This window comes from Microcaecilia unicolor, chromosome 10 (genome assembly GCF_901765095.1).
Source record: "Microcaecilia unicolor chromosome 10, aMicUni1.1, whole genome shotgun sequence".
In the NCBI taxonomy this organism is placed as follows: Eukaryota; Metazoa; Chordata; class Amphibia; order Gymnophiona; family Siphonopidae; genus Microcaecilia; species Microcaecilia unicolor.
Genome location: NC_044040.1, coordinates 137,668,217 through 137,693,810, shown reverse-complemented (window position 1 = coordinate 137,693,810; position 25,594 = coordinate 137,668,217). Strand labels below are relative to the sequence as shown.

Genomic DNA, 25,594 nt, shown 5'->3' with positions numbered 1-25,594 from the left:
ACAAGCTAATCAGCGTTGATAACAGCTCTTAACAAGCAATAATGAGCACTAATTAGAATTTACGCCCACAACTCTGTAAGCACATTCTGTAATGCACTGCACCTAACTTCTAATACATGCAGGTAAAAAGGGGCATGCTATGGGAGGGGAAATGGGCATTTCGTGGGCTTTCCAAAATTTAAAGACGTAGTTATAGAATACTAGTAAAAAAGGCCCGTTTCTGACCCAAATGAAACGGGCGCTAGCAAGGTTTTCCTCACTGAGCAGTTGCCTGTGAGGTGCGATGCCCCCCTCCTGGCATCATCCCACCCACGGTGATGCATCCGGCCGCAGCCATCCGACCCACCGTGCCCATCGCACCCACCTTCGCGTTGGTTTGGCGGCGGGGGACCCGGAACCCCGCTACCACAAGTCCTGTGTGCTGAGTACGGCGTCATCGTCGGCGTTGGTAGCTGTGCAGGGCGGAGTTCTGTGCGTCTGACGTCATGCACGTGCAGGACGTCAGACGCACAGAAGCCCTGCCTCCACAGGCTAGGAACGCCGAAAATGACGCCGTAGTGAGCAGACAGGGCTTGTGCTGGCGGGGTTTCTGGTCCCCCGCCGGCAAAGCAACGCAAAGGTGGGTGTCTCAGGAGGGGGTTGTTGTGGGGGGGGGGGTGCTGGAGGTCCTTGTATTGAGCTGCAGCTTTAGGGGGGGGGGGGTCAACCGTTTGTTTAGGTGATTTTTTTTTTCCTGCCCTCGACGTCATGACGTTTGACGCGAGGGCGGGGCACGGGTCTGTGGGGTGGCTTCACCACCATGAATAGACGAACCGTTCTGGGAGACTGACTGACTTCAGTGACGTCAGTGTCCTCAGAACGTTGAGGTTGCTTTTTATTATAGTAGATGGCCCAGTGCGCCTAAATCTATATGCCAGGATTTACGCCATGTTTTCGATGGTGTAAATGGATGTGCAGTTTTAGGCACTAGGATGCCAACTAAGGTAAAATTATGTATCATACCTGATAATTTTCTTTCCATTAATCATAGCTGATCAATCCATAGACTGGTGGGTTGTGTCCATCTACCAGCAGGTGGAGATAGAGAGCAAACTTTTGCCTCCCTATATGTGGTCATGTGCTGCCGGAAACTCCTCAGTATGTCGATATCAAAGCTCCATCAGCAGGACTCAGCACTTAGAGAATTACACCCACGAAGGGACACTCTGCCCAGCTCACCACCGCCGAAACGGGGGAGGGGAATTAACCCAGCTCATCCCCACACAAGTGGGGGAGGGGAATCCGTCCAGCTCATCCCCGCGGAGCGGGGGAGGGACACCACACCCGCCGATGCGGGGGGATCTGGCTTATCCTGCAACCGCAACCGCGGGAGGAGCTGACTGACCCTAACACCGCCGAAGCGGGAGGGGTACAAAGCTGCCCTACAACCGCACGAAGCGGGAGGGAGTGCCGGCAGAATTTTAAGTCTCAATCCAGCCCCGTAAAACGGAGGGGAGAGGAATGCAGCAGCTCACTGTAACACAAACTCGTCTCAACTCTTGAAGAATCCAAGTGAAAAAACTTGAACACGAAGTCTTTCTGAAGTAACTGAAGACTAAACTTGAACCTGAAATGCAACCAGAATAAAAACAGTACAGATATCTGGGAGGGGCTATGGATTGATCAGCTATGATTAATGGAAAGAAAATTATCAGGTATGATACATAATTTTACCTTCCATATCATCATGCTGATCAATCCATAGACTGGTGGGATGTACCGAAGCAGTACTCACCCAGGGCGGGACATTGAAATCCCTGAACCCAACACTGAATCTCCAAACCGGGCCTCCGCCCGTGCCGCCACAGTCAAGCTGTAATGCTTGGAGAATGTATGAGCCGAAGCCCAAGTTGCCGCCTTGCATATCTCTTCCAAGGAGACGGACCGGGCCTCTGCCATCGAGGCCGCCTGAGCTCTAGTGGAGTGAGCCTTCAGCTGTATAGGCGGCACCTTCCCCGCGGCCACATAAGCCGCTGCAATGGCTTCCTTGACCCATCTTGCCACTGTAGGCTTAGCAGCCTGCAGACCCTTACGAGGACCTGCAAACAGGACAAACAGATGATCCGATTTCCGGAAATCATTGGTCACTTCCAAGTATCTGATGATGACTCGTCTGACATCCAGATATTTAAGAGCAGAGTACTCCTCTGGGTAGTCCTCCCTACGAAAGGAAGGGAGACAGAGCTGCTGATTCACATGGAAGCGAGAAACAATCTTGGGCAGGAAGGAAGGCACTGTGCGAATAGACACTCCTGCCTCAGTGAACTGCAGAAAGGGCTCTCGACATGAGAGTGCCTGGAGCTCGGAAACTCTTCTGGCTGACGTGATAGCCACCAAAAAGACTGCTTTCAACGTCAGGTCTTTCAGAGATGCCCTCAACAAGGGTTCAAAAGGCGGCTCCTGTAATGCTCTTAGCACCAGGTTGAAATTCCACGCAGGCACCACTGAGTGCAGAGGAGGGCGCAAGTGATTAACTCCCTTGAGAAAACGCACCACATCTGGCTGCGAAGCCAGGGAAGCACCCTTCAGGCGACCCCTGAAGCAAGCCAGGGCCGCTACCTGGACTTTAAGGGAACTGAGCGACAGGCTTTCTCCAGACCTTCTTGCAGGAATGCCAACACTGAAGAAATTGGAGCAGTGAATGGAGAAAATGAGCCTGCTTCACCACGCTGCAAAGGTACGCCAAACCCTGGCGTAAGCAGTAAAAGTAGAGCGCTTCCTCGCTCTCAGCATAGTGGCGATGACCCTGTCTGAGAAGTCCTTCTTCCTCAGACGCTGCCGCTCAATAGCCAGGCCGTAAGACCAAAGGGGGAGGGATCCTCCATCACCACGGGACCCTTATGCAACAGGCCCTGCTCCACTGGCAGCCGCAGAGGATGGCCCACTGAGAGCCTGATCAAGTCCGCATACCAGGGACGTCTGGGCCAGTCTGGACCCACCAGGATTATCCGGCCTGGATGCTTTGCCACCTGGTCTAGCACCCTGCCCAACATGGGCCAGGGCGGGAACACATAGAGAAGCTCTAGTGCCGGCCACTGTTGGAGAAGAGCATCTACTCCCAGGGAGCGAGGGTCCCGTCCTCTGCTGAAAAAGCGCGGCACTTGGCAATTGGCCGATGACGCCATCAGGTCTAGGCTCGGCTGGCCCTAGCGCTTCGTGATGCCCAAGAACGCCTGAGCAAATAGCTGCCACTCTCCGGGCTCCAAGGTATGGCGACTGAGAAAGTCCGCCTTGACATTCATGACTCCGGCAAAGAGAGCCGCTGACAGCTGTGCCAGGTTCACTTCCGCCCACTGGCATAGATTCATGGCCTCCTTGGCTAGAGGGGCGCTCTTGGTACCTCCCTGGCGGATGACATAGGCCACAGCCATGGCATTGTCCGACAGGACCCGTACTGGCTTCAACACCAGTACCGGGATGAACTCCAACAACACCAACCGAATGGCTCTGAGTTCCAGGAGGTTGATAGACCACTTTGCCTCTGCAGGAGACCAAAGCCCCTGCGCTGTCCTTCCCAAGCAGTGGGCTCCCCAGCCCATCAAAGAGGCGTCTGTCGTGACGACAATCCACTCCGGGGTCACCAGAGGCATTCCCGCAGACAACTTGTCTGTCTGCGTCCACCAGCTCAGCGCCTTGCGCACTGCTGGGACCAAGGGAAGGCGCACAGCATAATCCTCCGACATCGGAGTCCAGCGCAGCAGCAGAGATTGTTGTAGTGGTCTCATATGAGCCCTGGCCCAGGGCACTACATCCATCGTGGCCGTCATAGAGCCCAACAGCTGCACATAGTCCCAAGCCCGAATAGGAGAGGCTACTAGGAACTAGTCCACCTGAGCCTGAAGCTTGACAATCCGATTGTCTGGCAGGAACACTCTGCCCACTTGGGTGTCGAATCGAACTCCCAGATACTCCAGGGACTGAGTCGGGCGCAGCTGGCTTTTCTCCCAGTTGATGATCCACCTCAGGGAGCTCAAAAGAGCAACCACCCGGTTCATAGCTTTGTCGCACTCTGCATAAGAGGGGGCTTGGATCAACCAGTCGTCCAGATAAGGATGGACTTGTACTCCTTCCTTCCTCAGGAAGGCCGCGATGACCACCATTACTTTGGAGAAGGTCCGCGGAGCAGTAGCCAACCCGAACGGGAGGGCTCTGAACTGGAAGTGTCGGCCCAGTACTGCAAAACGCAGAAAGCGTTGATGAGGAGGCCAGATGGGAATATGCAAGTACGCTTCCTTGATGTCCAAGGATGCCAGGAACTCGCCTGCCTTCACTGCCGCTATAACAGAGCGGAGGGTCTCCATGCGAAAGTGCCGAACTTTCAAGGCCCAATGGACCCCTTGAGGTCGAGGATAGGCCTACAGAACCTCCTTTCTTTGGAATCACAAAGAAAATGGAGTAACGTCCCTTGCCAAGCTGATTTTCTGGCACCGGAACGACCGCCCCCAGGCGGATCAGATTGTCCAAGGTCTGCTGCACTGCCACAGCTTTGACCGGAGACTTGCAGGGAGAGAGTACAAACCCGTCTTTTAAGGGTCGGCAGAACTCTAGCTTGTAGCCGTCTCTGATGACTTCTAGCCGTCTCTGATGACTTCCAGCACCCAAGCGTCTGAAGTTATTATGGTCCACTCACCCATAAACGAGGACAGCCGTCCTCCAATCTGCACTGGGGCGTGGACCAAAGCCCCGTCATTGGGTACGAGACCCTGGGGGAGGACCGGAGGGAGCACCTCCGGGACGGCGGTCTCTGCGAAAGGAATGCTGCTTGGGGGAGAAGGTCCTCTTGAAGGAAGAGGGGGCAGAGGAGCCCGACCTGCCCGGGCGGTACCGACGGGCTTCCTGAAACCGTCCTCTGGAGGTACCAGGGCGAGTACTAGCCCGAGCCCTGACCTCTGGTAACTTCTTGCCCTTAGACGTGCCGAGATCGGTCACAATTTTGTCCAGCTCGACCCCAAAGAGCAGCTTGCCTTTAAAAGGCAATCTAGCCAGGCGGGATTTAGAGGCGTAGTCAGCAGACCAATGCTTCAGCCAAAGCCACCGCCGCGCAGAGATTGTCTGAGCCATGCCTTTAGCTGAGGCTCTCAAGACATCATACAGCAAGTCTGCCAAATAGGCTAAGCCCGATTCCAGGGCCGGCCAATCAGCCCTCAAGGAAGGATCCGAGGGGGAAGCCCGCTGCACCATAGTCAGGCACGCCCTGGCCACATAGGAGCCGCAAACTGAGGCCTGCAAACTTAAAGCAGCCGCCTCAAAGGACGACCTTAAGGCCGCCTCCAATCTTCTGTCTTGGGCGTCCTTTAGGGCCGTGCCACCTTCCACTGGCAACGCCGTTTTCTTAGTCACCGCAGTGATTAAAGAATCCACGGTAGGCCACAGAAAGGCCTCACGTTCACTTTCAGGCAAAGGATAGAGGCGGGACATAGCCCTAGCCACTTTAAGGCTCGCTTCTGGGACATCCCATTGAGCCAAAATTAAGGTGTGCATGGCAACATGCACGTGGAAGGTTCTAGGCGGGCGTTTCGTCCCCAGCATAATGGCAGAGCCAACAGGGGCTGAGGGAGAGACGTCCTCCGGAGAGGAAATCTTCAAAATGCTCATGGCCTGCACTAACAGGTTGGGCAAATCCTCTGAGCTAAAGAGCCGCGCTGCAGAGGGGTCATCCGCTCCATCCGAGCGGGGATCCGTCTCCTCCAAGGAATCCGCAAAGGACCGTTGGGAGAACTCAGATACGCTGCCCTCATCTACATCGGAGGAGACAAAGTCCTCCAAGGCCTGGGAATCAACCCGAGGGCGTTTACCTCCGGGGGCCTCAACCTCTTTACCAGACGAGGGAGCAGGGGCAGCGTTTTGCATAAGGAAGGCCTGATGCAGCAGCAAAACAAACTCGGGGGAGAAACCCCCCAGACTGTGCACTTCCGCAGCCTGGGCAACAGCCCTAGACGCACCCTCAACCGGCGCTCGCAAGAGCGGGGGAGACATGCTGCGCATCCAAAATGGCATCCGGCGCGACACTCCGCGAAGGAGCCACGCGGGAAGAGCGGTGCTTAACTTTAGCCGCTTTGGTGCCGTCGCCCAAATTAAGGGCGTTCATGGCATTAATGTCTCCAACCTCAAGGGCGGCCCAAGAAGAAGCCGTCCGAGCCGCGTGGCCGGCCAAGATGGCGGAGGCGAGGAGCGGGGGATGGGCGTTTATGGCGGGAAAAACCGCCACGCCGGATGAAGGACCGGGACATTCATCGGTCACGAAACTGTCACCCAACAAGGGCGAATCAGGCTTTAAGACCCCCGCATCCCCTCTAGAAGCGCTCCAGCGATCCGGGGAGCGACTCTTTACGCCCTCGCCCTCCGACGCCATATGCCACGTGGAGATAAATCGGGGAATCCCCTGCCCGCTATAAAAAGGTAAAAATTACCTGCTTTCCGCTCCGAGCTGTAACGACCTGGTGTCCCAGTGAGTAGCTGCAATGAACGTTTAAATAAACGTCGAAATAAACGCCTTTAAGGACGTTCAAAAAAATTTTTTTTTTTTTTTTAACGGAGCCAGCGGGAGGGGGGAGAAAAGGAGGGACCTAGCACCACCAGGTTTGCACTTGCTCAAAAGAGCCCTCAACCCCAGGCACTCAACAAAACCTAAAAATTAGGCTTGGAGGCCTAGCCAGAGCTGCTGCTGTGTGTGACCACCACCTGCTGAGATAGAGAACATACTGAGGAGTTTCCGGCAGCACATGACCACATATAGGGAGGCAAAAGTTTGCTCTCTATCTCCACCTGCTGGTAGATGGACACAACCCACCAGTCTATGGATTGATCAGCATGATGATATGGAAGCGTATTCTATATATACCGCACCTAAGCGCCATATAAAAAATCTCCCTCTTTGTGTTTCTTCCTAATGTAGGTTATCAGAAGATATGTCTGGCCATGGGGGGGAGGGGGCGTTAATATACTAATATCCTTACCACCTCTAATCTTAACCTGAGAATTATTTATTCATATATAAAAATATTAAACTATATATATGTATATAGACATAAATATATACTTCTTTACCTCTCTTCCACCAGATGTGTATAGATAGATAGATAGATAGATAGATAGATAGATAGATAGATAGATAGATAGATAGATAGATAGATATGTATATATAGTTAGAGAGATTTTTTTTTTTAATTAAAAAAAAACTGTACCACTAAACCCTGAAAAAGGAATAAAGCACTGCACGGTTTACAATCTCATGTGAAAACTACCACGAAAACACTAATTATGCCTACTGCTTTGTAAGGTTTAATTTCATTATGTCTGAATCATCATTATCCAGCTTTAATATAATGTTGTATAAATTTACTGCAGTGCTTTTCCTGCTATTAATCAAGGTCTTATAGTATTTACAATATTAAATTTACCATCGAATTAAAACAGTTTTAAGTTTTCCATAAAAATACAATGGCATCATTCACATTTTTCTGAGATTGGTCCTAATTAATTCTAATTATTGTCAAATAGGGTTCAAGAAGCACACAGGTTAGCAACAGGCCCACATAACTTCTATACCACACCTCTGTTGTCCGGGCATCCACAGTAAAGACAGATCTGTTTGGGTTGCGCACAGCAGCTGACAGGGCCTGACTGGTCTCTCCTGTGGCCAGGTCATTTAACAGAGAACCACAGGAAAGGCTGCAGAAGGAGCTAGAAAGGGAAGCTGGCTCTGATTGGGTCCAAAGACTGCCGAGTTTGCAGGTAGTTATATTGCGGCTGGCAGCTGAGGTCAGACTGTAGGAGCTCCAGCCATCTCCTGGAAAAGAACAGGGGAAGGGACAGTTCAGTATATCTTGGAAATGTGCCTTAAAACAGGTCTTCTGCAAGTTTAAGAGACCAGAACAGCTTGCCTTTTTCTAATTCATTAAAACTTATTAAATCAATAAGGTGGCTCAAGGTATATGTCCAGACATATATAATCATTCAATCAGCCCAACATGTTTCAGCGTCACAGTGCCTGCATCAGAGGCAATTTAAAATTTTGTTGCAAGTCAGGCACTCACAAAAATATCCACATATATATCAAAGCAAAAGAAAAACAAAAACACAAAATGAAAACAAATCCGACAATAGAAAAAACGTAAAGAACAAAAAATACAAAGATGAATATGAGTCATCTTATGAACTGTACCATCTCAAACCAGAAGTAGTATACAGAGCCCTTACTTGGTAAACCTGTAAGACAAAAGAACAATGACAGAGAATCATCTCAGAAATAATCATGGCACAGACTCATCTTAAAAAAAAACAAAAAAAAAAAACAAAGGGAGGGGAGGGATGGTCCTGGGACCAGGAGAAAAAAAAGAACCAAAAGATTATGTTATGACAATTACAGTACATAAATATTTCTATGGTCTTCTGGTGCACATCTCAAAAAATGTCTGGCCAACATGTTAATCTTTTGAGGAATAGATGGTACCAGTCTCAGGGGGTCGACATTAACAATAATAACCAAGTGACATAAAATCAGAACTGAAGAAAAAACTAAACTAAAAATCTATAGTATTATCAAATATATAAATGGCGAGCGACTGTACTCACCCGCAAATGCGCAGTAGACTTCCCTCTCTGTCCCGCCCCTGCGTCAATACGTGATGACAGGAGCGGGACAGAGAGGGAAACTGCGCAAAGGGGAGGGAGGGAACCGCCAACGTCACTACCGCTCCCCCCACCCGGAGTCGCCGCCCCCCCCCCCTCCACCCGGCCCGAGCACTCTCTTCGGTGTTACACTTACACCGCCGACATGCAGCAGGCAGATCAGCTGAGCTCCTGTCGGCCTTCCTTCCCTGCCTGTGTCCCACAAGGGCGGGACACAGGCAGAGAAGGAAGGGCGACAAGAGCTCTGCTGATCTGCGTGCTGCGTTTCGGCGACGTAAGTTCAATAGCGAAGAGAGGGCCCAGGCCGGGTGGAGGGGTGGCGGCAGCGGCGGCCACTCCGGGGGGGGAGGACCGGTAGCAGCGACCTCGGGGGGGGGGGCGCCCCTGCAGCAGCGAGGGGAGGGGGCACCCCCTGCAGCGGCGAGGGGAGGGGGCCTTGGAAAAACCCAATACTAGCCCGTTTTAATGGGCTCAACGGCTAGTCTATTAAATAAAAGGACAATCTGGTACAGGTCTCATTCTCTCCTGCCAGGCAATGATCTTTTCAAAGATCAAACAGTACAGATCTCAAGGCAGGCAATCTGCTACAAATAGCTCAAAAGGACATACATTAATTCAATTCAAATCAATTCATGCATACCACTAATATCACCTTTCCAGGGTTCAGTGCGATTTACATTCTAGGTGAGACAAAAGCAAATATTGTTAGTATGAGGCTTGAGAAACATTTGGATTAATGTATGAGACTTAAAACATTAAGGAAAGGATAATGGATGATACTAGGAGGTAGAAGTCATGGTGGACTGTTATGAAGCAGTCTTTGGGAACAGAAAGTTCATTTAAATGATAAGGCTAAAAACCTATGTACAAAAGCCATGCATCCGAAACAGAGCAACTTATCAGAAATCTACCATAGTTTCAAGTATATTATAGTTTTACTATCTTGCCCTTTGGGCACCCTTCAGGGCAGCTTATAATCTTGCAGCATCGGAATCACCTTTTAAAACTGATAAAGTAAAAACAAAAAAAAACCCAAAGCAAATACGACTGCTCCAGTAAAAGAAACATAATTATGATCAAACTTAAACTATACCCACATCTACATGCATTTGGCATCATGAAACTGCAAAATGTTTCACAAAAATGTTGGGTTTAAGCCTAGAAACTCCAAAAACAAAGAAAAAACAAAAACTAAGAAACAATTAAGTTAAAAAAAGAAAACAGTATTCATACCCTAAAATCAGCTTTTCCAACACACAGCAATGTGCCAAATCAAATACTGAGTCAGACAAGTATAACTCCCATAAAAAACGGTGTTTTCCCCTCCGAAGGGACACCACCTTGTAAGTGGTGGAGGGGCTTCTGTGTTTCAATGACTCGGAGGGCTATGCTGTAGGGTTACCATATCAGACAGGCCTCTGAGGAGAAACCATACAAAGAGTGTTGTAGGAGTATTTCCCTGTGTGTCTCACCTTGCCGGCCTTGGCCTGTATAATCCTATGACAGCAAAATGGAGGCTGTAAACTCTGACCCACACCTCTCTGTGTCAGCAAGACACAGCTTTGTAGCTTGTGGAAAATTACAGCAGAAGCTCAACACCAAGGACATGCTGTGGGCAAACCAGGCCCCCCTTATCTCCCTGAGAGGCTGGCTCCAGCAAGGCGGGTGAGAAACAGAAAATGCATACCAAAATGTAACAACTTGAAGGTCAAGAACAACGAACTGTTCTTGCCACGCAGTGAACCAAGGAAGATCCAGATTGGTCCCGGCTGGTCACCTGGGCATCAGGGACTGAGGAGAGCGGGAACAACGAGGGAAGAGTTAGTAAGAAGCCTTGGAAGAAGATGGAGGTGTAAAGAAGACCAGTGAGACCTAATAAGGTCCACCAACTGATGAACTGTGTATCTGGAGGAAAGTATCGTGGTTCAGCTGTACCTGCCCTGCTTGACCTGTGACCTCCTTATCTGCTGCAGAGTTCCCTTCCAGCTGCGACTGAGACTCGCTGTGAATCCAGCTTGAGTCTGTGAGGTGTCCCGTGCCAGCTCCCGAGAGAGACGACCCTGAGGTCTAAGCCTGGTGAGAAACACGGTGATTCATTTCCTACTAGTCGGGGGCTAGTTAGTGGTATTTACCTGAGCAGAAGGCTGGTGCTGTCGTACTTGTGATCAGGAGAAGCTGCTAATAACTGTACTACCTCGTAACATAGTGTGACTGATCAGTGGTGTAATTTTATCTGGTAACCAATAAGAATTAGTGTGACGTATGAGTAATTTTTTTATCAGCCAGTGATTTTGTATTCAGCCAAAGCTTGCAGAGTTCTATTTTGTATACCTTAGCTCTATTTTCTTACCTGATACCATAATAAATCTAATATATATATATATATATATATCAGCCTGCGTTCTCAGCTACAGTTCTTTCTAACGGAAGTATTTGGCTAGGTTCCAAGGTTCCCACCCCTAGACCTAATTCAGGATTATTTGCTTGCAGATAGTTCTGCTTAGGGGAACCTGGACACAGGTAATTTATTATCTGTGATTTATCCTACAGTGTCCCAACCTGGAGGATCCAAGATGGCGTTGAGGGAGGACGTACGCTAGTTGAGTTCCCGTTTTACACCACTTCTCAGTCTATTTTGGAGAGATTCGGGGTCATAACGTCGGGGATATCGGTTCTTGCTTCGGGGAACAGCAAGGCTTTATTGCCGAATCTCAGTGGAGGGAGTGACTTTGAGTCCCCCTGTTGGCACGACCCCTCCAAGACCCGGAAATACTAATGCTTCACTATGGAGGTCAATAATGGAAACGCCCGAAGTGGGTTAGGATTTTCATGTGACCCGAGGAGGTCCTGGGCGCAGCATCAACTCGGATAATAAACCAACTGGGGGATTGGAGAGTGAGCTCTTCCCCCCTGAATATATCTGAAGCGGTTTCTGTGGAGAAATTGGACTTGGTGAAGCCAATAATGTCATAATGGACATACCATAGGAACTGCAGCAGAATGTGAATAACTCTCTTCTTCAGATGTTGAAAAATTTTCACCACGGGTTAAAGAATTTATATTAATACTTATCTAACAAAGTGGAACTCCAAGATATAAAAATAGAGACTTTGATTATGGAAATGGCTTCTCTATGAATATCAGATAATTTGGTAATGAAGAATAGTTATCTTTCTTGTAAAAATTGGAATTTCTGGAGAACCAATTAAGGGAAAATAACTTGAGAATGATAAATTTACCTATAATATCCTATATATCAGCTACTGAATTCTTGAAGAAATATTTCTCCGATACTTTGCTAATACCTTCTGATAGCCACCTTTTGGTGACTAAAATTATATTTCCTTTAAAATCTTCTTTATCAGAGAAAAGAGATGTAAGTTTAACTGACATTTTGGAAAATTCAGAACTTATAGATAGAGTTATTACTAGTGACTTTCGTCTTTGATTTAGATAGGAACAATGTTTTGAAATTGTATTCCCGATACATGGTTGATAGTTTTTTGGGTTCAAAGATGCATATATTTCCTGACACATCAAGGGAATCGCAGACTGGAAGGTGTGAGGTCTTGGCTTTTAAGCCAGGAATCATTGACCTAGGTGGGACCTTCCTAGCGCGATCTCCTTGTAAGTGTTTTATTTCCTTATTACTTATTTGTTTGAACCTAAGAAATTATAAGAGTTTGTGGAAACAGATGAAGAACCCTCTGCAGCAACTTCCTTCAGTTACCACTGTACCGACTGCAATAACCAATTAACCTTCCTCCCTCAGAAAATGTGAAGTGTAAGATTAACCATTTTGAGTTTTTCTTATTTTCTTTAAGATTGTTTTCCTGATCTTGGATCTTCCAATTGTGGACAATTATGTAAATATATATTGTTGAGAGAAAATGTTTTCCTTTTTATATTAATTTCTATATTTCCTTACATTTATGTGATAAATGTGAATGTAATTAAGTAAAATGAAAAATAAATAAAATTAAAAAATAGTGTTTTCCCACAAAAACTAATTAATGATATCATCACTACAAAAAAAAATCTTTAAACACCCTATAAATACTTTAAAAACTCTGTTTTCAAAAGAGAGAGGCCTCATTAAAAACAAACAGGGGAATACTATTTTGAGTGCATATTCATCCAGTTATAAGGTTAAAAAAAGAGGTAATTAGAGTCTTAAAAAGGTGAAATATTTACAAAAACAAATGAACACAAAATCATAAGGGTGAACGAACTTAAGGGTATACTGTAATGAACAGAAGAAAGTGGTGTTGTGTTCTTTCTGTAATACATATCTATTGAGGTTACCTCCCTCTCCATGTTGATAAGAGCATCCATAATACACAACATTTCAGTTCCTCAAAGGTATGGTTCTTACTTCTCTTCAGTGTTCACGGAGGAAAATCCTGGTGAAGGACCGCGGTTGGCTGCTGAAGGAATATTTGGGAATGGAGTGGATACTGCGCTGTTTAAGGAAGAAAGAGTTTATAAACAACTGCAGAATCTGAAGGTGGACAAAGCTATGGGACCGGATGGGATACATCCCAGGATACTGAGGGAGCTCAGGGAGGTCCTGGCGGGACCTCTTAAAGATTTATTTAATAGATCTTTAGAGACGGGAGAGGCGGGTCCTCTTAAAGGTTTAATATATCCTTGCAGACGGGAAAGGTTCCGAGGGATTGGAGAACGGCGGAGGTGGTCCCTCTTCACAAAAGTGGTGATAGGGAAGAAGCTGGAAACTACAGGCCGGTAAGCCTCACTTCAGTTATTGGAAAAGTAATGGAAACGATGCTGAAGGAAAGGATAGTGAATTTTCTGGAAGCCAATAAGTTGCAAGATCCGACACAACATGGTTTTACCAAAGGGAAATCGTGCCAAACAAATCTCATTGAGTTCTTTGATTGGGTGACAGGAGAATTAAATCAGGGACGAGCTATGGACGTAATCTACTTAGATTTCAGCAAAGCTTTTGACACGGTTCCCCACAGGAGGCTCTTAAATAAACTGGAGGGGCTGAAGATAGGACCTGAAGTGGTGAACTGGATTAGGAACTGGTTGACGGACAGACGCCAGAGGGTGGTGGTGAATGAGTTTCGCTCGGAGGAAGGAAAGGTGAGTAGTGGAGTGCCTCAGGGATCGGTGCTGGGGCCGATTCTGTTCAATATATTTGTGAGTGACATTGCCGAAGGGTTAGAAGGTAAAGTTTGCCTATTTGCGGATGATACTAAGATCTGTAACAGAGTAGACACCACAGAGGGAGTGGAAAACATGAAAAAAGATCTGAGGAAGCTAGAAGAATGGTCTAAGGTTTGGCAATTAAAATTCAATGCGAAGAAATGCAAAGTGATGCACTTAGGGAATAGAAATCCACGGGAGACGTATGTGTTAGGTGGGGAGAGTCTGATAGGTACGGGCGGAGAAAGGGATCTTGGGGTGATAGTATCTGAGGATTTGAAGGCGACGAAACAGTGTGACAAGGCGGTGGCCGTAGCTAGAAGGTTGTTAGGCTGTATAGAGAGAGGTGTGACCAGCAGAAGAAAGGGGGTGTTGATGCCCCTGTATAAGTCGTTGGTGAGGCCCCACCTGGAGTATTGTGTTCAGTTTTGGAGGCCGTATCTTGTTAAGGATGTAAAAAGAATTGAAGCGGTGCAAAGAAAAGCTACGAGAATGGTATGGGATTTGCGTTACTAGACGTATGAGGAGAGACTTGCTGAACTAAACATGTATACTCTGGAGGAAAGGAGAAACAGGGGTGATATGATACAGACGTTCAAATATTTGAAAAGTATTAATCCGCAAACGAACCTTTTCCGGAGATGGGAAGGTGGTAGAACGAGAGGACATGAAATGAGATTGAAGGGGGGCAGACTCAAGAAAAATGTCAGGAAGTATTTTTTCACGGAGAGAGTAGTGGATGCTTGGAATGCCCTCCTGCGGGAGGTGGTGGAAATGAAAACGGTAACGGAATTCAAACATGCGTGGGATAAGCATAAAGGAATCCTGTGCCGAAGGAATGGATCCTCAGGAGCTTAGTCAGGATCGGGGAGGCGGCGCTGGTGGTTGGGAGGCAGGGATAGTGCTGGACAGACTTGTACGGTCTGTGCCAGAGCCGGTGGTGGGCAGCGGGACTGGTGGTTGGGAGGCGGGGATAGTGCTGGACAGACTTGTACGGTCTGTACCAGAGCCGGTGGTTGGGAGCCAGGGCTGATGGTTGGGAGATGAGGATAGTGCTGGGCAGACTTATACGGTCTGTGCCAGAGCCGGTGGTTGGGAGGAGGGGTAGGTGGTTGGGAGGCAGGGATAGTGCTGGGCAGACTTATACGGTCTGTACCCTGAAGAGCACAGGTACAAATCAAAGTAGGGTATACACAAAAAGCAGCAAATATGAGTTATCTTGTTGGGCAGACTGGATGGACCGTGCAGGTCTTTTTCTGCCGTCATCTACTATGTTACTATGTTCCACGAGATTGGAGACGAGCGGATGTGGTCCCTCTTCACAAAAGTGGAGACAGGGAAGAAGACCGGTAAGTCTCACGTCGGTGGTAGGAAAAATAATTGAGTCGCTGCTGAAAGAAAGGATAGATAACTTTCTAGAAGACAATGGGTTACCGGACTCGAGGCAACATGGTGTTTTTAATTGACCTCTTTTAGACTCCTTCTGGACTTCTCCAAATGGGGAGGGGAACCTCTTAAGTTCATCCAGAAGATTCTTTATATTTTCCCTCCAATCCCAGGGTGGTTGGTTCTGGGGAGGCATCAGAAGGCGTAATTCAAAACTGATCCCCATGACCTCTGCTTTCTGCCTTTCTGGATCTAGGTGTATTCTGGGCCATTTATGTTCCCACATATAGTCTATTTGAATCTATCAGTATTTTGTGCACAAAATGAGTGTCTGGTGTGAGTTCAGTTTAGTTTGTAAAATAAGTAACAGGCAAATGAATACTTGAAAATTAAGACAGAGATAAGTTTCAGATAGAAGGTATTTATTCTTACCAAGATTTCAAAGAAATACAGACATCGGACAGATTCTGGGTTCAATGGCACAGCGCTTTGCCGTCTGAGATGCGTTGAGGACGACTCCGAAATTGAGCCAAAATCTCTCCTCTTTTATACTCTTTTCTCTCTATAGAAGTCTATGGCAGCACCTATTTTGGGACCTATTTTTTTCAAATATTTCTCAATTTCTGCGGTTAAACTGTCGCATCTTGCCATCTGTGCAGTTTGTACCCAGCTCTTCCGTTCCATCAATTTCACAAGGTTGCAACATTTTCCGGTAATATCAACATGTTTTTTTTGGAACAAACTGTTTTTGCGGTTACTAACATTTTTTTCTGTTGAGATACCAGTTTCACATAATGTTTTTGCAACACCTCTCATCACATCTTCTGATCTCTGTATCATTTTATACATTAATATATACCTGTTTGTGTCAAGACTCATTGTTCAGACCTGCTTTCTGCAGATTCTCAAATATAAAATCATTTGTTACTTGTTTGGCCTAATCAGTACATTTTCAGATGTTTTTGGCTCTGTGGCTTTGTCCATCACAATTCCAGTGGCAGATCTAAAACCAGGCCATATATTAACATTCCCCTCTTCACCCTATCCCATAGGGTGACACCAGGGTAAATATACCATGGTACCATCCATTCCAGAAGGTATCCTACAAGGCCATAAAATTTTCTGAGTCTCTGTGCAAACTGGTACAGTCTGAGTTATTTGGTTTCTGATTACCATTCTGGCACCACTTCAATTATTTCAATCATTTCTACTTATCAATATCTATGGTTATACAAAAACTACTATACTTCTACCCTTTAACATGCAAATTCTATCTCATTCTTACCTATTTAATCATTAATTTCTTTGGTTATATACTGATTATATCTTATCTTATAAAGCTTTATATGGTTATATTGTATCCCTGTGTGTGCTATTACCTGATTATACAGATGCAGACATTTCTCTAGTGTCTCTAGCAGTTGCATAGCGATTGGTCCTTCTCAGAGGGAGATAGTCCAATGTGTCATCTCCTGTGGTGTTGGGAAGGAGATTTTCGTACAGGACATATTGTCCTGCTGTTGTCTTTTTCGTGATTGCGGTTTCAATTAAGCGTTCTACTAAGCCTCTAGCACAAGGGATTATGCAACATCCTACTAATACAAAAATTGCTACCACTATGATTATCGTTGTGGCTGCTGAAATGATAAATGTCTTCCATTTACCAAAAGCTTTATCCATCCAACCAGTCCAGGATGTATCAACACCAGAGTTCTCTGCCAACTCTTGTGACAGTGAGGTCAAGCCTTCCAAAGCTCTGGTGATTGATCCATCTGGAGCTGTATTGTTGGGGATAAAGGTGCAACACTGTGTACCTATTTTATGGCACACTCCGCCCTCTGCTGCCAGAAGTTGGTCAAGTACTAATCTGTTTTCCAACGTCATCCGGCTAGTGGCGTCTAATTGCGCTGCAATTCCTTGAACTGCATCCCTGGTATAATTGACAAATCTCTGCTGGTTGTAATATATATAGTTTATCCAGTCTACATTTTTATTTATCGTCGCCCACCAAAAGAAGGCAGATTCGAATCCTGCAGCTATTTGGTTTCTGGCTTTGAACTCATCAGGAACCCCTCTTGGAACTCCAATAGCATCTATATAGACCCGATCATCAAAAGATCCAGGCATTGCATTTCTCTTCACTCGTGAGGAAGAGCTGCTATGAGGAGGGAGCAAGGATGCTATAATGATTGGAATTACCAATTTTACTAAGGCACATCTGCCTTTCCAACGTATGTGAAGTGTATGGTGGATAGTATGGGCTCCACAGTACCACCATATGTCTGCTCTAGCTTGTGAAAAGTTTGTGAGATTAAGATTTCGCAGACTCTCTTTTCCTAAGGTTGTGTTGCAATTAGTCAAGTTTCCTAAAAACCGTGTATTTTTCCCCTCATATCGTTCTATACATGTATGATATCTGGTAGCAGGATCTGGAATCCTGAATGCAGGTGGGACCCTCAGCCGAGGGGGTAAGTAGGGATGGTGCTTGTCAAGATGCTGACAAGACTGATTGACTTTGTCTTTTACCTGCAATAATTCTAACATACACCAAAAACCATCTGGATCATTGTAGAGATCTAAAGGGAAAGGAACTACAGTTGGTTCTGCTCTTGCATGGGCACAAAAATAACAATTAGAGACATTCAAGCTCTTTGTAGTATAATGTGCCCATTCGAGCCATAGGTTTGTTTCTCCAAATCCTGTTTCTAAGGCTATTAAATCTTTGGAATTATTAATTGGCACGATCTGGTAAGGAATTTTTGCTTCTGGGATCTTTGTTGGCATCAAAGGATTATTGGTCGCTGTAGGTTGGGCTGGGGGTGGAATAATCCTGAACGTTCCAACTGGATCTCTACCTGTGGCATCAATTCCTATGGAATAAGTTCTGTATGTAACAGCCGTTACTCCTTTGAAAGTGATAGCCACTTGATTACATCTGGTCATTGGACAAAGGCCAGTCCATCGCACTTTCATGATGGAAATGCTCTTTTTGAGATCTGGAATCTCACTACCTGAGTAGGGGACCCACGAACCTGTATACCACCATACTTGTGCCCAACTTCCGCAATTGGAGAAGGGACACAGGTATACCTCAAAAGCTGACAAGTACTGCTGTACCGGATGTTCCCCACACATAGTATAAGAACATACATCAAGGGTTATTGTGGTTGTGTACTTGGTGGTGGGTAATGTTATTTCGTAAGTGGTCGTGAATTGTTGCAGAAAACTTGCTAGATATTGTGTTCCTTGTATCATGGGTATGGTGTGCACACACAACAGGAGGAAGACTAAGGACTTCATGTTGTTAGTTTTCATGGTTAAATGTAAGATCTGGATTGTACCAAAGGTAATTGGCGGTTAATGAAAATGAGTAACACAATAAATCCTAGGGTCCTAACCAGAACTGTAATTGCTATAATTAATATTCCTAGGTATACCAAAGATTGATATATCATTAGGAAGAATTTGGGTTGGGTTGGTAAATTCTAACGACTGGGTAAGGTGGGTAAATTCTAACAGCTCCTCTTTCAGGAGTGTCGGGGATAACAAAAAGACTGTATACTTCCAAAGGTCCCAATCCAACCTCTCTAATGAACACAAAGGGTATCCAATCAGTGCCCAGTACGGCGTATGTGATAATCCAAAAATCTACAACGTCACCAGTTCCTGGTCTTATTAGGAGGTCGTCGGTTTGTTCTATTTGTAAACCTAAAGTTCCTCCAAACAGTATCACAGTGTCTGTAACCGTTCGGTTAGGACCTAGTGTCCAATTCTCAAACAAAGGTTCACACAATGTCAGATAGCGGGTGAAGGGGTCCCAATTGGGATCGTCTTCTGGAGCTGGGTCCCAATGAGGATGTATTAACTCTCTTAAATCAAAAAGGTACTCTGGGGGTTCAGGGATTAAGTGTACACCTATACTAAAAGGCGATGGTGGGGGAGAATCAGGTGGAGAGGGCGGGTTATCTGGTAAATTCTGGGACATATATTGATGGTTACTTAAGGATGATGAGCTATCTGGGAGGTCGAGTGGCTGGGACGGTGATGTTTGGAGTGGCTAAAGTAGTATTCGTGGGAGGAGGAGCGTCACTAGGAGGAACCAGAGAATAAGGAGGAGGGGTGGGTCGTAATTCAAGCAAGGTAATATTATCCTCAAAAGTAGTTGTAAGATTGGGGACAATATGGACCGAGCTACTGATATTATTGGGAACAGTTGTAGAATGCAAAACAGGAGAATCAGTGAGGACAGGAGTAGTCGCAGAGGTTTCAATAGGCTCTGGAGGATTGCCAGTTGAAAAGTCTGTCGTGGCAGATGTGTCTGCCCAGGGGGTAGGATGACTGGTGGCAATGGGACCTATCTTTGAGGTCGTCTGGGGGGATCTGTATCCAAACAGGCGGGTAAATGCGGTGTATTGTTGGGGCTCTGTGTAGGCTGCTGTAGTAGGTGATGGAGCAGGAGTAGATGTAAGTACCGAAGTAGTTACAAGTACTGCTGGAGTAGTTGCAAGTACAGAAGTAGTTGCAAGTACTGCTGGGGTAGTTACAAGTACCGAGGTAGTTGCAAGTACTGCTGGGGTAGTTACAAGTACCGAGGTAGTTGCAAGTACCGTGGCGTTTCCGGCTGGCAAGGTAACGTTGCCAGTGGGAAAGGCAGTAAGTGTGATCCAAAGATCCAGGAGGTTACTGTCAGCAGTATAGGTAAACAGGGTAGTGAAAAACAAAACCAAACCTATACAAAGTAGGATGATGCACACGAGTCCAACAGCAAACAATCGAGCAGATGGAAAGCAGAAGAAGAGGGTGTATTGATGTAACACCGTCACTGCTGCTGAGACGACGCTCGGACGGGTGCTGGTTCCGTCCGTGTCGTCCGGATAAGTGTCGCCTTCCAAATAAGTGTCGTCGAAGTCGTTCGACCAATGGGAATTGGTTTCAGATACCTGCTCAGAGTTACACTTATCAACAGGGTAAAGTCCAATGTCCAGTGGGTCTGGTGGATCAGGTTCCTTGATATTGTCGAGGGCAGCAAGGTTCTCAGCAGTTGGTTCCCTGCGGAGACTCTTACCAGCGGGGGAGGGTGGTGGTATCAACACTTTCACAGGAGTGGTTGGGAAAGGTGGTATTGGAATAGGAACTTTATGTAGAGAAATAGTCTGTAAGGGAATGAGTTCTTCTGGAGTGAAAATCGGCGGAAATTGCTGTGGCATTTATCTGGCTTGATTCGGGAAGTACAAATGTAGAATGTCAAGCAGCTCACAGATGTTGCTGTGCAGATTCTGTACTGTGGACACCGCAACAGACTCTTGTTCTTCCGGATTCAATTGTCCTGCTAAGTTGCGGATTTGGGTGAGATCTTCTGCAAGGTTACGGATTCGGATGAGACGGATGTGAAGATCTACGTATGGAAGTGGGAGTGCTGGAACAGTTGGAGGAAGAGGTGAGGATGGCAACTCAAAAGCAGGTTCCAATACAGGTGGTTGTTCTGCTGGTGACTCTGGAGAATCGGCGAAGGCTTGGATGACTATGTCAGCCAGATCAAGGAGATGGGATTCAGGAGATGGATGGTCTAAGTTGATTAAGTGGTTAAGTCTTTGGTCGAGTTGGTCAAGGTGGTTCAAGAGTGTTGGATGTGGGGTCGGTGGTCTTGGGCTCAGTGGTGGTGGAGATGGAGTTTGTGGTGGGACTGGTCTCTCCAGTGACTGTTGTGCTGGAAACATCAATGGAAACATCCAGGAGGCCTGATTGGGTATTTGGATAGGCGCGGATATCTTTCAGATGGACCCAGGATGTGTGGTCCTCAAGCTTGGCAGCTGTGGCTGACAGAGCTTCTATCTTGAAGGGCCCAACGTAGATGGGATCTCGCCAGGTCTTGTGCGTGTAATAACGCCGGTGCACTAGATCGCCCACTTTATAAGGGGGGGATCTATTGGCATCACAATCCCCTCTTCTGTCCGAAATGGCCTGTGGAATTGAGGACAGAGAACTTACAATAGTCTGCAAGATATCCCAATATACTGAGTATTGATCGGGTACTTGAGTGTCTGGATTGCCAGGTAGGAGTCTCATCTGGCGACCTGTACATAATTGGAACGGCGTCAGTTTAAGGGAAGAGGATGGAGTGGCACGGAGAGATAACAGTGCCAAAGGGAGGGCATCAAGCCAATTCTTTATCCCATTTGCCATAAGCTGACGCATTTTTGTTTTGAGCAACCCATTGTATCTTTCAACCAAACCATTACTGGTGGGTTTGTAAACACAGACAGTTCTATGTGTAATACCGAGTGCTGGAAGGAGGTTCTGCAGGAGTTCATTCACAAAGTGTGTACCATTATCTGTGGTAATTTTGCCAGGAATACCAAATCGAGGAATAATTTCATTACACAGTGACTGTGCCATGGTTTGTGCGGTTTCTCTAGTGCAAGGGAAAGCTTCCACCCACCTAGAGAAACTGTCCACACAGACAAGCAGATATCGTTTACCACGCACAGGTGTCTGCATATCTGTGAAATCAATATACCAATGTTGGCCAGGTCCCTGGACAACAGGCAAATGACCGGAAGGGATGACAGGTCCTCGTTTAGGTGTATACAGAAAACATTTGTAGCAATTATGAACTACGGTGTGACACATGGGCATCATTTGGGGAGCCCATAGCTTGGAAGACAATTGATCATACAGTGTATTAGCATTTAAATGTAAAGGATAATGGAGGGCATGCAAAAGAAGGGATAAAACATGCTGTGAAACACATAATTGACCATTAGGATGGGTCCAAAGACCATTTGGATTAAGAAAACATCCAGCTTGCTTCCACAAAGTGAGTTCTGCTTGTGAAAGAGAGGAAGTGAGGGTAGTAGAGAAGTCAGAGGTTAAGGATTCAGAGGGTGGGGACGTTACAGGGGGTTCTGAATCAGGAGATAGCAAGGAGGTAATGACATGAGGAACAGGAAAAATTGGAGGGGTGTTTGAAGAGGAGGATTCGGAGGGTGTGGAATCAGAAGGAGTAGAAGGTGGTGTTTCAAAGGGAGGCGCTTCGGTTGCAAACACAGGAAGTGCCACATCAGTAGGGGATACGGAAGGAGAACTGGAAGAGGAAGTGACCTCACGGGCTAGTTCATCAGCAGCATGGTTGCCATTAATGGCGAAAGAAAATACCGTCTCCTGATGTGCTTTAATCCAGGAGATACTGGTGCGGAGGCCTTTTTGATGGCGTTTCTCCAGTGCATCAAAAAGTGCAGTCCACAAAGGTAAGTGGCTGAGAGGTTGTCCAGTAGAGGAAATCAGACCCCTCTGGTTCCATTTGCGAACATGGGAGTGCAAGGAAGCAAAAACATAGTCTGAGTCGGTGACAATGCTCAAATCTGAGTGTAGTGCTTTAAACAGGAGGACATACAAAACCGCTGCAAGTTCTGCGGTTTGGGCTGTGAATGCATCTGGTAACCTGAATTGTACAGGATCCAGTATATCTTCTTCAGGTGTGTAACGGAGGGCGGCAAAACCGGCAAGTCCGTTTTGCTGAGAACCGTCTGTAAACCAAACCTCGCCAGTCTGCAAGATTTCTGAATGCAGATGGAGGGATTCGGGAACAGACAATTGGGTAGTGCACTCATGGGGAAAGATTGTATTTTGTGCTGTCTCTGTTACAGTGAGTAATGGATCTAGGCGTTGAAGGTCAGTTAAAGTTAATGGGTGAATAGAGTGCACTACACTGAACAAAAGTACTTGATACTTTTGCAATCGGCAGACAGTCATGTGACTAATCTGTTTGTCCAACAGATATTTTACATCATGGGACGTGTGAAGAATCACCGGAAGGTGAGGAATGTAGCTGTATAATTTCGTGACAGCTGTGCTGGCGGCAACAAGGCCTTTCTCACAAGTAGCAAAAGCTCTTTCAACAGGTGAAAAAGTACCTGAAAGGTAACCACAAGCAAGATCATTATGTTCTTGAGTAATTAAGCAAGACCAAGTAGTCTCAGTATGCACGACCCAAAGGTGTACATCCTGAGAAACATCAATAGTTGCCAATGGGGAGGAAAGCATAACATCTTTTACAAGAGCCATAAGATCTGATGTTTCCTGAGCTGTGAAGTTAATGGGTTCTCGTTTAACTTTCTGTTTACCCTGTAGTTTCATATAAAATGGCTGTGTTCGAGCTGAATAATTGGGTATCCAAAGGCGACAGAAATTCAACATGCCAAGGACACCTCTGAGATCAGAAACAGTAGTGGGCATTCGCAAGGAGGATACATGTTGGAGAGTATCGGGACCTAGGCCCTTCTGACGGGGGCCTATGTGGTGGCCAAGGAAGGTAACATGTGTCTGAGCTACTTTTAATTTCTTTCTGTTAACTTTGTAGCCTTTGGTAGCAAGAAAGTCTAGAAAGTCACAGGTGACTTGAACACATGTGTCAAAGTCAGGGCATGTGATAAGCATGTCATCCACATACTGAACAATGGAGGTTTGTGGTGGGAGATCATATCTGTACTGTTTGAATTCCTGTATGTGCGCTGCTAAAGTTTGGGAAAAGACTGTAGGACTGTCTGTGAATCCCTGGGGAAGACGAGTCCACTGATATGTTGTGTTATTGAATTGGAAAGCCGTTAGCGGGCGGCTTACAGGGTCAAGGGTGATGGAAAAGAAGGCGTTAGACAAATCAATAGTGGAGTGATATGTTTGCAAAGTGATACTATTGAGGAGTGTAGTCGGATTTTCCACATTCGGGAATACCGCGTAAGTGAGGTCATTTAAAGCGCGTAAGTCCTGTACTATACGGAAGGCGCCAGGCTCTTTCTTTGGAACAGGGAATAAAGGGGTATTGTATGGTGAATTACACTTTTCAATGATGCCTTGCTGTAATAAGGAATCAATTTGTTCTTGAGCTCCAGCAATAACTTCTGGTTTTAACGGGTACTGGGCAATTTTAGGGCCTTTACAACCCGGTAGTAGCTGAATACGATGGGGAGGGCCTTTAACCTCACCATAGGGTTTCTCAGGTGTGGCCCAAAGAAAACTTGGTAGGTCATTCAGAGCGACCTCTATTTGTTTCTCAACCATTGAGGTGACAGCCATAATGAGTGAAGTGGTTTCATTAGGGGAAGGATCAAAATAAATTTCAAAATGAAACAATGTCAATAGATCTCTCCCAAGTAAATTGACGGGGCATAATGGGGCATACAAAAAAGGAGCAGATAGTTGTTGATCCGCATATGTAATTGGCAGGGGCTCAAGCAAAGGTGTGTCCGTCGGAACACCATCAAATCCTGTGGTGGTAATATTGTTAGGGGAAACTTTAAGAAGTTTCTGCAATTTGTGTGGAACATGGGCAAGCACAGAGCGAGAGGCGCCTGTGTCAATTAAAAAGAGGACAGGAACATCACAAATGAGCAGGGTGATCATAGGATCATCCAAGCCTGCTTTAGTGCGAACAACGCCTAGTCACTGTGGGCGGCGTTGATCAGGGTTCCACAAAGGGAAAGATTGGCGCTCTGGAGGACGGGTTTGACGGTTTTGACGGCGGATTTGATTCATTAGTGTATTTTGTGGTGGTAGGGAACATTCCCGTGCATAATGGCCGTATTGCTGGCAACGATAACACTGAACATCTATATAACGATCTGGGCTTGGTCGGGAACGATAGTCTCTGGGTTGTGTATTATCATCAGGGGGCCCCCGTGGAGGCCCTCTCTGAGGTTGGGAGCGACGGCCTCGGTCTTCAGGATAATCTGCTCTACGGTCGGGGCGGTAGGGCCGTGGGCCCTGATTTCGGGAGTTATTGTCATAGCGTTGGTCAGCATACATAACAATAACAGGGGGAGAGGTCTCGGGGGTATTGGGATCTGTGTCGGAGCTCTTACAGGCTCTTTTCTCTTTGAGATCTTCAGTCTGCAGCATTTCTAAGTTAGTGTGTACTATCTTACGATGTTGGGCTTCATCTTGCTTGCTTTTAATAAGCTTTCTGCAATGATGAAGGATGTGCTCACGAATCTTTGGCCATTTTTCAAGTTGGAGACCCACTGTGTCCTCTAGTTTGGTTTTAATCTGTGAAGGTAGGGTTCCCTTAAGTAAATGATAGAACACCGGAAGAGCATTATCGGAGTCAAATTTTTCCTCCGTCTCTTCTTTATAGAGATCTTGGAGTCTGAGTAAGTAAGCCTCAATGGGCTCTGAATCCATTTCCCATCTCTGAGAAGTGATAACTGAAAAATCTTTTTGTGCCGGATATATGGTCCGGATTTCCTGGAATACTTTGGTCTGAATCTCTGTTAAAGGATTGCCATCATACTCGGTATCTGTTACAAATTTGGCATAGCCCGATTGAGTGAATATGTCAGTGACACTGGCGTGTGGGGTTCTACCCAAAAGC

At 46.5% G+C, this 25,594-nt stretch overlaps 1 protein-coding gene across 3 annotated transcripts in view; it reads right to left on the bottom strand.

The window, feature by feature from the left end:
- PASK (PAS domain containing serine/threonine kinase) overlaps positions 1-25,594 on the bottom strand; it is a 719,075-nt gene that overhangs the window by 562,000 nt on the left and 131,481 nt on the right. For all 3 annotated transcript variants that reach the window (XM_030215835.1, XM_030215838.1, XM_030215836.1), the window contains exon 3: positions 7,593-7,828. In XM_030215835.1, coding sequence (XP_030071695.1) covers positions 7,593-7,828 — 236 coding nt within the window. The remainder of the gene's footprint in view (positions 1-7,592; positions 7,829-25,594) is intronic.